General features: G+C 38.3%; 1 protein-coding gene across 4 annotated transcripts in view; it reads left to right on the top strand.

The window, feature by feature from the left end:
• PPP3CC (protein phosphatase 3 catalytic subunit gamma) overlaps positions 1 to 14,548 on the top strand; it is a 91,537-nt gene that overhangs the window by 73,541 nt on the left and 3,448 nt on the right. For 2 of the 4 annotated variants that reach the window (XM_082656230.1, XM_082656232.1), the window contains exons 11-13: positions 7,576 to 7,602; positions 8,526 to 8,607; positions 9,230 to 9,327. In XM_082656230.1, the coding sequence (XP_082512356.1) occupies positions 7,576 to 7,602; positions 8,526 to 8,607; positions 9,230 to 9,327 (207 nt within the window). The remainder of the gene's footprint in view (positions 1 to 7,575; positions 7,603 to 8,525; positions 8,608 to 9,229; positions 9,328 to 14,548) is intronic. The other 2 variants (XM_082656231.1, XM_082656233.1) reach the window with 1 other exon arrangement.

Raw genomic sequence — 14,548 nt, forward strand, 5'->3', positions numbered from 1 at the left:
CACAGTGTTCTCTCCAATACTATTTATTTTAATTTTTGTAGTCTGCTGTTTTTTTTAACTTAAATATTTATTTTTATGATGACTAATGAAGTTTTTTTCTTGTATTTATTGACCACCCTTATTTCTTTTTATGAGTTGTCAATTCATTTATTTTGCCCACTTTTCTACCGTTATGTGCATGTTTGTTTGTTTTTCTTCTTATTGGCCTGTGAGCGATATTTATATAGTTACATTTTGTTGTATACATAGCCAAGTATTTTTTCCCTAATATGTTTCAGGAGGTTTGATTTTAAAGATAGATCCTAACTTATCTGAGAATGCAGAAGATTCTGGAGAGATGGTAGCACCTTAGCACAAACCTCTGACCGTCTCATTCTCCCCAAGCTTATGCTAAGGTGATTCACTCAGCTGTTAGGATGAGCTATGTACATAGTGGAGAAAGCCTAGCTTACTTTGAGAATATAGATGAGAGTCCTATACATACTTATGCTTCAGATTCCACATTGAAGGTGCAGAGCAGATGGAGCATAGCTTGTGTTTACCTTTATGAATGGGATAGGAGATCACTGCAGGGAACCAGGTCTTGAGAAAATAGTGCAGCCAAGTGAAAATTAAAACAAAGAATTTAAGTTAGGAAAGGATGAAATATGTAAGAAATACATCTAGTAAATTTTATATTTAAATCTAAGTGGAAATGGAAATTATTGTGAACTCTATTGTATGTATTAACTCTATTGTGTGTATGTATCCTTGATTATCATAAGGACATGCTTACTAAATTATGCCCAAAGTTACATATGGATATATTTATTGAAGTATCATCTGTAGTAGCAAAAGAGTCAAACAATCTAAATATCCCTCAGTGGAGAGCTGGGTAAATCAATCACGATATATCCATATGATAGATTCTCCACATGGAATATTATTTCTCTTCTGTAAGCCTCCTTTCTTCTCCCCTTCTCTTCTAGTTAGTTCCTATTCAGCTTATTGTTACTTCGTCATGGAAGATATTTCTGATCTCCCTGACTAGATCCAACACCCCTGTCATGCTCTCATATCAATGGTGCTAACTTCTTAGCATTTGATAGAGTTGCGATTTTACATTTATTTATACTGTTACAAGATTAATATATTAATGTATTTAATAAGTGACTTTATACTGTTAAGTCACTCAACAGTAAATTCCCTGAGTGCTGGGACAAAATTTGTTCTTGCTTACCATTATCACCTTAAAGCCAAGTATAGTGCAATGAGCATGGTAGGTAAATATTTGTGGTATGAAGTACAACTATTAAAAAAATAAAAGAATGGAGTAGAGCTGTTGGTGCTGATATGGAAAGTGTATTAGATGTTAAGTACAAAAGTAAATGGATAGAATCCTCTTATTCCCATTTATTACAAGGTATGTGGGTATAAACTGATACAGGATTTTAAAACTTTTTTTCTGAAAGGAAATGAAGAATAACCTTTAGGTTACGCTGGTGAATTGAACACACTTCTAATTCCATTCCTTCCTGAAACCACACTAAAACTACAGTACAATTTTGGTTTTATCTAAGTGATATAAACTAAGGATTTTCACTTTAGTAATGCCAGACAGATAGTTTAAAGCAATCCTGACTCTTAAGACAACTAGAAAAGGTAGACAAAATATTTTAAAAAGTTGCTTCAAAGGCATTCAGAAAACTAAGAAAGTAATAAAGAATTACCAAGTAGAGATCTGGAGAAAGGCATAAATCCAGAGAGGTAAGACATTTGGTTACGTATGGGACCAATTTTCTCCTAAAGGCATTCATGAATATCAAAAGAGGGGGCTGAGAGGTTGACCAGCCCTCTTGATAGAAGCTAAAAAAAGTTGGGGTTCATGACTTGCCAAAGATGAATTGAGTGCTGATAAGCTTCTGCTCATTGGTTTGGGACCCCCAAAGGTTGCATCTATGTAAGAGTAAGGGTGAACTGGAAATAGAATGCCCTGGAAGGGACTACAGCCTGTCTTCAAGTCATTTCAGTCTCTGAAATTTAAATAAGGTGGTCCCAAGCATCTGGCAAAAGCAAACCTCTTTAGACGAAGATAGCATTATGTAGAACTTTAAACTACTGCAAACTGTCTTTCAAATATAATACATGGCTCACAACCAAAAATAACTAGGCATATGAGGAGACATAACAAAATGAATGAGAACCAGCAGAAAGAGCAAAAAATAAAAACAGACCCTCAGGTTCTCCAGACACTGGCTTTATCAGACCAAACTTTAAAATAACTATTCTAAAAAATAAAACAATGCTAACTATTCAAGAACATAAAAGACTAGATTAAAAATTTTGGTAGAGAACTGTGAATTATAAGAAGGGATGTAGCAGAGTTGATAAAGCACAAAAAGAAAGTTCTAGGAATGAAAAATAAAAAACACAGCAGATGAATTAACAGCAGATTCAATAAAGCTAAACAAAGAATAAATGAACTAGAATATAAGTCAGAAGAAACAACCTGGAATAAATCACAAAGAGAAAAAATAAAATACCCCAAAAAGTATAAGAGACATGGAGGATACAGTGAATAGGTATCACCTGTGTGTTTGGAATCCTAGAGAAGAGAGAGAGAATGGGGTAGAACCAGTATTTGAAGAGATAATGGATTGAAATTTTTCTAAAACTGACAAGTTAAGCCACAGATTGAGGAAGTCCCCCAAACCAAAGCAGAATGAATACAAAGAAAACAATATCTAAGCACATCATAGTAAAAGTGCTTCAGGTGAAAGACAAAGAAAAAAATCTTAAAGCAGCCAGGAAAAAAAAAAATCGATTACTTTCAAAAGAGAACAATTAAACTGACAGTAGATTCTCAATGGAAACAATGGAAGCAGGAAACCATGGAATGACATATTCAAAGTACTGAAAGATAATAATTGGTACATCTAGAATTCTATACCTAGCAGAAATACCCTTCAAAAATGAAGAAGAAATAAGCATTTTTCAGCTATTCTTCCCTTTAAAAAAGGTACTGAGAATTACCAGGAGACCCACACTAAATGAAATTCTGAAGAATATTATTCAAACAGAAGGAAAATACCAGACGGAAGCTTGGAGAGTCAGGAAGAAATAAAGAGTACAAATAGTAGAAAATATGTGGGTAAATCAAGTGAATTTAGACCTTATTAAACAATAATAATTTTTGTTGGATTTAAAAGACAGTTAAAATATATGACCATAATAGTCGGCAGTGGGATAGAGTTAAAGTGTGTAAGGACGCTATATTATCTGGGGAGAGGAGAAAAGTACCTGTTAACATTATACTTTGATAAGTAAGAGATGCATGGTGTAAGAGTAATTTTCAAGAAAGGAGGGCTGGGCTTCCCTGGTGGCGCAGTGGTTGAGAGTCCACCTGCTGAAGCAGGGGACACGGGTTCGTGCCCCGGTCTGGGAATATCCCACATGCTGCAGAGCGGCTGGGCCCGTGAGCCATGGCCGCTGAACCTGCGCGTCCGGAGCCTGTGCTCTGCAATGAGAGAAGCCACAACAGTGAGAGGCCCGCGTACCGCAAAAAAAAAAAAAAAGAAAGGAGGACTTTTTAAAAAGTATGTACCCTTTAAGTTATAGAAAAAATGACATGATAAAAAAAATAACCTAGAAGGCAAGAAAGGAGGGAAGGTACCTATAACACTAGGACAAATAGAATAAATTATGTTGATAAATTTATCAGCAACTTCATTAAATGTAAATGAATAAAAGACAGATTGTCAGGTAAGATTTTTTAAAAAACATTTTATGATGGTTTATGAGACATCTAAAACATAAAGATACAGAAAATTTGAAAGTAAAAGGAGAATAAATATATAGTCCAAATACTAACCAAAGAAAAGCTGTTGTAGATAGATTAATATTACATGAAATAAATGCTAAAACAAAAATAAGATGGGGAATTCCCTGGCGGCCCAGTAGTTAGGACTTCACGCTTTCACTGCTGAGGATGCGGGTTCAATCCCTGGTCGGGGAACTAAGATCCTGCATGCCACATGGAGCAGCCAAAAATTAAAATAAAATAAAATGAAATGAAATGAATTACCCATGGGTCATGTATCACAATTAAAATTTCAAAATATTTTGAACTGAATGAAAATAAAAAGCAGTACATATTAAAACTTGAGGGCAGGCAGTGCACCAGGCAGGCCTGGGTTTGGGGCTGGAACCAGAACCTCAGCAGATGTTCACTGGTTGACAGCAGAGGAGAGGAACCAAGTTGACCTTAAAGCAGCAGGATGGTCAGAATTAAGTGAGAGAGGTGCCATCTACAAGGAGTTCTCTTTCAAATATTGTAATCAGGCATCTGGCTTTATGTCTCAAGTTGCCCTACAAGCAGAGAAGATGAATCATCACCAGAATGGTTCAGTGTGTACAACAGGTCCATATGCCCCTCACCTCACATGTCCGTGGGGGACTGACCAAAAGGGATGTGAAATTAGCCAAGTTTGTTGAAAAAGCAACTGTTTCTGTGTGATTTCTTCCAAATGTATGTAAAATTTTATACACATCTTAGCTGCAATGTATTTTGAAGGCAATTTACCTGAACAAATTAAGTTGTAAATTTAGTTCACCTTTATACCACATTTTGTAAAATCAGTGCTTAAATACAAAATGATATAAATTGAAAGAAAAAAATAGAACAACAAAACTTGAGGGATGCATCTAAAGCCATGCATAGAGGAAAATTTATAGCCTTAAATGCATAAATTGGAAAAGAAGAAAGGTGAAAAATCAACAACTATCTCAGGAAGTTAAGGGATAAAAATGGATAGCACATTAAACCTAAAGAAAGGAGGTGGGATGAAATAAAAAATTAAGAGCAGCATAAGAAAACAGAAAATAAAATATAATATAGGGAATTCCCTGGTGGTCCAGTGGTTAGGACTCCACACTTTCACAGCTGAGGGCCCAGGTTCGATCCCTGGTCAGGGAACTAAGATCCCACAAGCTGTGCGGTGCAGCCCCCCAAAATAAATAAATAAGATATAGTATAGAGGAGCAGTAAAACCAGAGTGTACTCTTTTCAAGAGACTAATAAAATTGATAAATCCATGGCAAGACTTATGAAGTAAAAAAGATAAGACAGAAATAACCAATGGGGCTTCCCTGGTGGCACAGTGGTTGAGAGTCCGCCTGCAGATGCAGGGGACACGGGTTTGTGCCCCGGTCCGGGAAGATGCCACATGCCGCGGAGCGGCTGGGCCCGTGAGCCATGGCCGCTGAGCCTGCGCGTCTGGTGCCTGTGCTCCGCAACGGGAGAGGCCACAACAGTGAGAGGCCTGCGTACCGCAAAAAAAAATAATAATAATAATTAGAACTTGTATTTATCAAAAGACTCTATTTAAAGAGTGTGAAGGGACTTCCCTGGCAGTCCAGTGGTTAAGACTCTGTGCTTCCACTGCAGGGGGCATGGGTTCGATCCCTGGTCAGGAGACTAAGATCCCGCATGCAGCGGGGTGGAAAAAAATAAATAAAATTAAATTAAAATTTAAAAAAAGAGTGTGAAAAGACAAGCTACAGAGTGGGAGAGGATGTTTGCTACACAACCAAAAAGTGACTCATGCAGAATATATAAAGAACTACAGATCAGTGAGATGAGACTTGAATGAGCACTTCACAAATGAGGGTATCCAAATGGCCAGTAAAAATATGAAAAGTTATCCAACCACATTAGTCATCATGAAAATGCAAATTAAAACCACAATGGATGATTCTACACACCTACCAAATTGGCTAAAAGTATATAACATCAAGTGTTGGCCAGAATGTGTAGCAACAGGAATGCTCATATACTGAAGTGTAAATTGGTACATCCACTTCAGTAGATAATGCTAAACTGTTATCCAGAATTGAACATATACATACCCTATAACTGAGCATTCTAATTATAGGAATGTACTTAAGAGAAATATGTGCAGCAAAGAGAAATGCACTGGAATATTCACAGCAGCTGAATTCAACATAGCCAAAAATTGGAATCAGCCCAAATGACCACTGACAGAAGAAAGGATAAATAAGTTGTGGCATATTCATATAGTGGAATTGTATACAATAATGACAGTGAACTACAGGAACAGGGAAAACATGGATGCGTCTTACAAACATAATGCTGAGCAAAAGAAGCCAGACACAAAAATACATTATTTGATTGTTCCAATTATATAAAATTAAAAAAAATTAAAACTTGTACTTGTGGATACATGCTTAAATGATAAAACTGTAAAGTAGAGCAAGAAAGTGATTTCAATAGAAGTCAAGAGAATGATTTTCTTTGGGAAGAGGGAGACTCTAATTATTAGGAAGGGCCCAAGGTGGGGAATCTGGGGTGCTGGCAGGGTTCTGTTTATTGTCCTGACTGGTTATATGGCCACTTGCTTTTAATAAATCATTGAGTTATACATTTGTTTTGTGTACTTTTCTGTATGTTTATCATACTTCACAATAAAAGATTTTTACAAATTTATAAGCCTACAAAGATGTGGAGATTTCTGTAGGGATTTTGGAAGCTGGAAAACAAATGAATTAGTATTACTGACTTGGCTGACTCAAGAAAGCTAAAGACCAGTTTAGTAATGGGGAATACCGAGTTCCAGTACAGAATCCTCAAAAAGCAAAGGAATTGGTAGCCTACACCAGTTGCTAGAATTGGGGACCTTGAGTTGAGGGGAAGAGGGAGATGGGGGCTGAGCTAAAATGAGTAGGTAAAAGCTGTTTGAAAGGCAGCTGAGGTCCTAGCTGCCTCTTCTCCAAGACTGGAGGCTAACCTCTAAAAAGCGTAAAGCAAAGAATTTCTGGACCAGGATACAACTGAGGGCATCGATACTTTGCCAAAAACAGGCGAATTACGTGACCATACGCAATCTCAGTACTGATACAGAGAATTCCCTAACAAAGACCCCCCCCGGTCATTCTGTGTATGTAAAGCTCCAAGTCAGCAGCCCACCTACCAACTCTGAAAGCTTTCTAGCCCCTCATTCTTAATGATGAGCAGGCACCAAGGATTATAGGACTCTTCGGGAAAGTCTCTAAGAGAGACAACAACAAAAGCAGCAAAAACAACTCAAATGAACGTGAGATTCTGAAGAAAATATAAAACTTAAAAATGGAAAAACTGTAATATCTCTAGAAAGAGATGAGAATATATTGAATCCATTATATAAAAGCATGATGCTCTTCTTAAGAGATTTGTAAGCTGTTCATTCTGTCCTTTGTTTTTATTCATTGTTTTCAGCATTATTTGTTCCACAAATAGTATCTTTTTCTTTGTCTAATTTTATTTTCATGATCTATGGGGATAGACCATGTTGGAAAATAATAGATGTGAATTAATGTAAAACTTTTAAGAAATAGAAACACTCCTGGCAAGAAATCTGTAATTTAATATTCTATCATGATACCAAGGATGTCTCTTCTGAGCTGATAAAGATAAAAGCCTGCTTCTCTCATTGCATTTTGCTTTGATTTTTTCTTTTCTCTCTTCCATGCAAACTTAAATTTCTCTTCCCATATTTCTATTTTCATCTCCTTGTTTCTTGGTGTCTCTTCTCCCTGAAGATCACTACATTTCAAGCTATCAGAAAGGTATCTGACCAAAATGTGCTATGAGCTTACTACTCGCTGTCTGTCCCACCACAATCTATTAATTAGACTTTTTTAGTTGTAGTTGAATAATTTCAGACAGGCCCTCCATCCTCCCTTTCTGTTTCAATGTATATGTTTTCTCTGAACCCTGCTGTATGATCCTGCAGGATATTTAGAACTGGGGGGTGAGGAAGGAGAGGCCACATTTCTTAGTTTCTGACGTTTGAATGCGGTCACCTGATGCATGCCTGGACATTGGCTTCTCATGTGTGAGCTGTTTCCTAAATCTTGGATGAGAAAAAGCCATAAAGTCTTAACGTTAACTTTTTTGATGTTGCTTTATAAAATGCCTTACCCATCATCATAATTTACACTGCACAGTTGTCTATGGTAGGAAATAACTCACCAGTTTGTGAGTAAGTGAGGACTGTAAAATGAAAGCAGCTCTCAGTAAGTTCAGGAGAGCTAGCTGTGTGTTGTGTTTACATGCAGAAGACAACTGCTCAAGTCATCACTTGCCATTTGGCAGGCCAAACCCTGCATCCTGAGGTGGCCCACAGCATTCTCAAAAGAGATCTTTGCTGTAGCAACTGTCTTTGTTTATATGTGTGTATTTCATTCTTCCCTGTGTTTTACATTCCAGAACCACAAATAAGTTCCTACCTCATAGATCCACTCAGTCTGTCTTTTCTGTGGCCCCTCCATTTTTTACACCACCTTTTTTTTCTCTCTTCTGGGTTATTTTTTTTTTTTCTCTTGCTCCTTACAACTTCCTGGGACTTTGGTTTGTTTAAACAAACTTAGGCCTTGATTTCTTTTTTAAAAACAATTCCTTTAACTTAGAAAGACGCTTCATCCTGCATTTTTTAAAACTAACCTGTTAACATATTCCTTTAACTCACTTATTCTTTGTATTCTCTAAGGAGGCACTACAGTTCGAAAGGAGATCATCAAGAATAAAATCAGAGCCATTGGGAAGATGGCACGGGTCTTTTCAATTCTTCGGTAAGGATAACTCTGTCATTACACTGTGGGATAAAAGCATTTTGAGAGTAATTTAGAAGTTGATTTCAGAACAGTTTTTTTAGAATTGGAGTTTGGTATTAGAACTGTTGGTCTTTGGGTTGAGTACAATTTGAATCAGACCTACATGTTAAAGTGCCTAGAAACGCCTGGCAAACATTTATTTGGTATGAGCTTAGATACAGTGCAGTGAGTGCAGTGATTTAGTGTGGCTTCTGGAGCCAGATTGCCTGTGTTCAGATCCTGGCTCTACATCTTCTCAGCTGTGTGATCTTGTGCCTCATTTTCCTGGTCTGTAAAAGAGTGATAATAGCAGATCTGCCTTACAAGGTTCTTTGGAGGATTATATGGGGTAATATATGGAAAACGTTAGAACAGCACCTGATTATTAAATGGCTTTAATTGAAAACAAGACCTGGCTAATTGTTGTTAATTGGAATATTTACAGAAAACATCCCTTTCTTTGGGTCAGGGAAGGGGTAGGGAGAAGGAGAAGCTATCTTCCATCTCTGCACATCTTTTCTTAACTTCTTTCAAGTATCTTTGTAGGTACTGAGAGGTAGACACCCTAGCATTAACCCTGGGCTTTGATCTTCCTTTGCAGGGAAGAGAGTGAGAGTGTGCTGACTCTCAAGGGCCTGACTCCTACAGGTACACTCCCTTTGGGTGTACTCTCAGGAGGAAAGCAGACTATTGAGACAGGTGAGTATGAGAAATGCTCCTTTCATGGAAGGTGTGCTCCCGTTACCTAGCAGTCAATGTCAAATTGAAACTTAGGGCTTCTTCCAATAAATGGTACTAAAGCAATTGGATATCTATCTCTGGGGGAAAATGGATCTCCATACACAAAAACTAAATCAAAATGAATTATAACTTAAATGTAAAATCTAAAACAGTAAAACTCCCAGAAGAAGGTATGGAAACTAGGCACTGGGGTAGATAAAGAGTCCTTAAATATGACACAAAAAATACTAACCTTAAAAGAAAAATTGAATAAATGACTTTCATGAAAATTAAGAATTTGTATTCACAGAAATTCATGATTAAGAAAGGAAAAAGACAAACCATAAACTGGGAGAAGATTTTTGCAGTACATATGTCTGACTAAGGACTTATATTCAGAGTCTACAGTTCTATAAAGTCTGTAGTTCTATAAAGAACCATAACTCAGGGACTTCCTGGTGGTCCAGTGGTTAAGACTCCATGCTTCCATCACAAGGGGCATGGGTTTGATCCTTGGTCAGGGAGCTAAGATCCCGCATGCCGCACCCCGTGGCAAAAAAAAAAAAAAGTACAACTCAATAAGAAAAACACAAAACAACCAAATTTTTTTAATGGTCAAAAGATTTTAACAGACACTTCACAAAAGAGGGTATTAAAATGGCCAAAAAGCATATGAAAAGGTGCTTAAAATAGTTACCCATCTGGGAAATGGATATAAAACCACAGTGAGATACCACTACATATTCTCTAGAATGGCTAAAATTTGTAAGTGTGACAATACCAAGTGTTGATGAGTTTGTGGAGAACTAAAACTAGATACATTGCTAGTGGGTTTGTAAATTGGTTCAACCACTTTGGAAAACTGTTGGGCAATAAAGCAAAACATATGTCTACCCTACAACCCAGCAAATCCATGCCTGTTTTTTTTTTGTTTATTTTATTTTATTTTTGGCTGCATTGGGTCTTTGTTGCTGCACGCGGGCTTTCTCTAGTTGCGGTGAGCAGGGGCTACTCTTCCTTCCGGTGCACGGGCTTCTCATTGCAGTGGCTTCTCTTGTTGTGGAGCATGGGCTCTAGGCACGCGGGCTCAGTAGTTGTGGCTCACAGGCCCAGTTGCTCCGTGGCATGTGGGATCTTCCCGGACCAGGGCTCGAGCCCATGTCCCCTGCATTGGCAGACAGATTCTTAACACTGCGCCACCAGGGAAGCCCCCATGCCTGGTTTCTATAGAAGAGAAATTAGTGCATATGTCCACCGAAGGACGTGCATAAGAATGCTCACCTTAGCTTTACTCATAATAGTCCAAAATGGGAAACAACCAAATGTCCATCAATAGTAGAATAGATAAATTGTGTTATATTTATACAATGGAATTTACTCAGCAATAAAAAATAACATTATGAATACATGCAAAACGTGGTTGAATCTCACAGACATCATGGTAAACTAAAAAAGTTACACCGAAAAGAGCACAGACTGTCTGATTTATATGATGTGCAAGAACAAGCAGACTAACATTTCTGGGTGGGATCAAAGTGAGGCGGCGGGGAAGCAACCGTGGCGTATATGGGCCTCACAGTGCCTCTCATCATGATGAGCGTGTTCTGGGACTTCGTCAGCTTCTTGGAGCCCTGGTTCATCCCTGAGGGTCCCAACTGGGAGTTATCATCACCTTGTTGGTGACCTGTTCAGTTTGCTGTTATCTCTAGTCATGAAGAGTTGTTAAATCACCTCCATACCTAGACCACCTTCGTTGACTTGCCTATTTTGGCCATCAGCTTCCTTAAACATTCACAGCACATTTGAACATCTTATTCTACAATGCAGTATTTTTTTTCCCATCACCTTTTTTACACTTTGATGAATTATGTACCTGCTTAAACTGCAGGCTCCATAAAATGTCTGTGCACTGCTCTGAGATAGAAAATGCTGTTCTTCTGAGAAATATATGACTCTCTCTTTGGAACCTGTGGATTTGAAGGTGGCTCCTGCCTGCTCACTACATGGGAATCAGCAAAGTGTTTAAGAGCTGTTACAAGACAGGAAGACTCCAGTGGGGCGGTCAATAGGAGAACACGTTCAGAGGGAAGATCTGTCCCACCAGAATTATGCCAAAGTATATTTTTAGGATGAATTTATTTCTGCTATCTTTTGGAATAAATTATTTTTCTGTTTTCAAAAAAAAAAAAAAGAACTGGGACTTCCTGGTGGCACAGTGGTTAAAAATCTGCCTGTCAATGCAGGGGACATGGTTTTGAGCCCTGGTCTAGGAAGATCCCCCATGCCATGGAGCAGCTAAGCCCGCGAGCCACAGCTGCTGAACCCGCATGCTGCAACTACTGAAGCCCGCGCGCCTAGAGCCCGTGCTCTGCAACAAGACAATCCACCGCAATGAGAAGCTTGCGCACTGCAACGAAGAGTAGCCCCCGCTTGCTCCAATTAGAGAAAGCCCACGCACCGCAACGAAGACCCAGCGCAGCCAAAAATAAATAAATAATTATTTTTTAAAAAGAGCTTCACCGTGTCCCAGGCACTGAAGTGAAACACTCGATAGGTATTTGTGCTTTCTGTTCTCAGAAACACAAGCAACAACAACAAAAAAGGAACTGGCAGGCTCATCAATGGTAAAAGAAGTCAGAATGGCACGTCCTCTGGTGGGAGCATATGGACCCAGAAGGAGCCCAGGGGACTTCTGGAGTAGTGGGAATGTTCTATATCACTACCTAGGTGGTAGTTACACAAGTGCATGCATATATAAAAATGTATTAATGAGTACACTTCAGATTTATGCACATCATATGCCTCACTTGTGTGTTTTATACCTTAATTTTGGGGGGTTAGAGTTTCTCAGTCAGAAAGGGAGTTTGCCTCTTTGCCTGCAAACCATATCCTACAACAGTGCCTCAGTCACCGCTTCAACCAGAGTGTCAGTTCTGAAAATTACGTGGGCGTTGACTTTAAGGAGAGGACTTTATGGAACCCAGGAATGATAAGGTTGATATTTGTCAGAATAAACAGATCTGGTCAAGCAAGGGGAAGAAACGTGAGATCAAGTCATTGGATGACTAATTCTAGGCAAGAAAACTGGAGTTGAAGCATCAACAACTTAAAGTAGAGTTTCAGTGCTTTTTTGCCCCCCTTGTTTTTTGAATTGCTTCTACTTAAGTTTTTCTTTTCCTTCTCACCCTGCCTCTTATAGGAATTCTTTGCATTTTGTGAACATTCCAGGGCTATTGATTAATAGGAACAGCCCCTTTTCCCCCTCTTCTTTTTTTTTTTTTTGCGGTACGCGGGCCTCTCACTGTTGTGGCCTCTCCCATCGCAGAGCACAGGCTCCGGACGCACAGGCTCAGCGGCCATGGCTCATGGGCCCAGCCGCTCCACGGCATGTGGGATCTTCCAGGACCGGGGCACGAACCCGTGTCCCCTGCATCGGCAGGCGGCCTCTCAACCACTGCGCCACCAGGGAAGCCCATCCCCCTCTTCTTTTTATAGGATTGATTTCCTCCTTCTCTTTCAAATTGAATACTGAAATATTAGAGTTTAGTTATTTATAAGGAAGAGTGAACATTTTCTCCTTGGAAGTATAAAATTAATTTTCTTAAGTTCTGTAGTTTCATAGGAAGAATCAGTAAACTGTTTCAGACTGAATTTTCCCTCTCAGATGCGCAGTTTCTTGTAAGCAAAATACTTTTCTGTCATTGCTCTGCTTATTAGTCATGTGAAGTATTCTGAGAGCAGCTCTGACAAAGCATTTTAGAGTTAATGGGTAGTAATACGGGTAAAGAAAAAAAGGAACATCCTATACCTCCTTTCTTGAAAAGTTTTGGAAATTTGCTGATCCACAGAGTTGTTGTTTTAATCTGAATGAAATTTTTCTAGACCTTGATTTGAAAGAGTAAATCTGCAAATCTGAGTTAAGTAGCAAAGAGAATTCTATGGATGTGTTATTTGGAGATTTGTTGTTTATAATCCTTGGTCTATCTTTTGTTCTCAGTCCCAAATATATGCAGTTTCTCTTCATTCCTGATTTGAATATGAGTGTTTTAATCACTATAGGATTGTTTATTGGTACTCCAAAATTGATAGAAATCTCAGGAATGTATAAGAACAAAACTAAAGTTGCAGCCAGTAGAGCTTCTTATTCTCTCTTATTGATTGACAAGAACTGAGTTTATTTGTCATTTTCCCATCAGAGTCTCAGTTCCACAGGTTCACTGGCAAACTGGAGCGTTAGCTGAAAAAGATCTTTTATTGTTCATGTAACTTTACTTGGAGAGCCTTCAACCAACAATATCCCATCCTATATGGCCTTATAGCCTACATTCATTTATACCCCACCTTGTCCCAAGGGGGATTTGAGTAAGCTACAGTATACATCCAACACAGTGAAGGGAAATAAATATGCTTGGAAATTGGAGCACAAAGGAAAACAAACCAGTGAAAGCCAGTAGTCAGTCACAAATTTGACTCCAAGCTTCCTAGTAGCCAAAATAAAGAGGAAAGACCATAAGATAAAAAACAGGTCAATTATAAATTGGACTCCATCAAAAGTTTTAAAGTTTTGTGCTGAAAATGGAACCATCAAGAAAGTGAAAACACAACCCACAGCATGGGTGAAAATATTTACAAAGCATATATCTGATAAGAGACTAGTATCTAGAAACTGTAAAGAATTCTTGTAACTGAATAATAAAAAGGCAAATAACCCAATTAAAATGGGTAAAAAATTGAATAGACATTTTTCCAAAGAAGACATACAAATGGCCAATAAGCATGTGAAAAGATGTTCCACATCATTAGACATTAACCACAATGAGATACCACTTTAAGCCCACTGGATAGTTGTAATCAAAAAGGCAGATAGAAACAAGTGTTGGTGAGAATGGAGAGAAAGTAGGACCCTCATACACTGCTGGTGGGGATTTAAAATGGAGCAGCACATTGGAAACCAATCTGGCAGTTTCTTAGATGATTAAACATACCGTTAATCATATGACCCAGCAGTTACACTCCTAGTTACATACCCAGAGAAATGAAAACATAGCCACACAAAAACTTGTACACAAATGTTCATAGTAACATGCTCTGTAATAGCCAATAAGTGGAAACAACACAAATGTCTATCACCTGATGAATGGATAAACAAAATGTGGTGTATTCATACAGTGGAATACTATTCAGTCATAAAAAGGAATTA

Source organism: Grampus griseus, assembly GCF_964374135.1.
Source record: "Grampus griseus genome assembly, chromosome: 6".
NCBI classification, from domain to species: domain Eukaryota; kingdom Metazoa; phylum Chordata; class Mammalia; order Artiodactyla; family Delphinidae; genus Grampus; species Grampus griseus.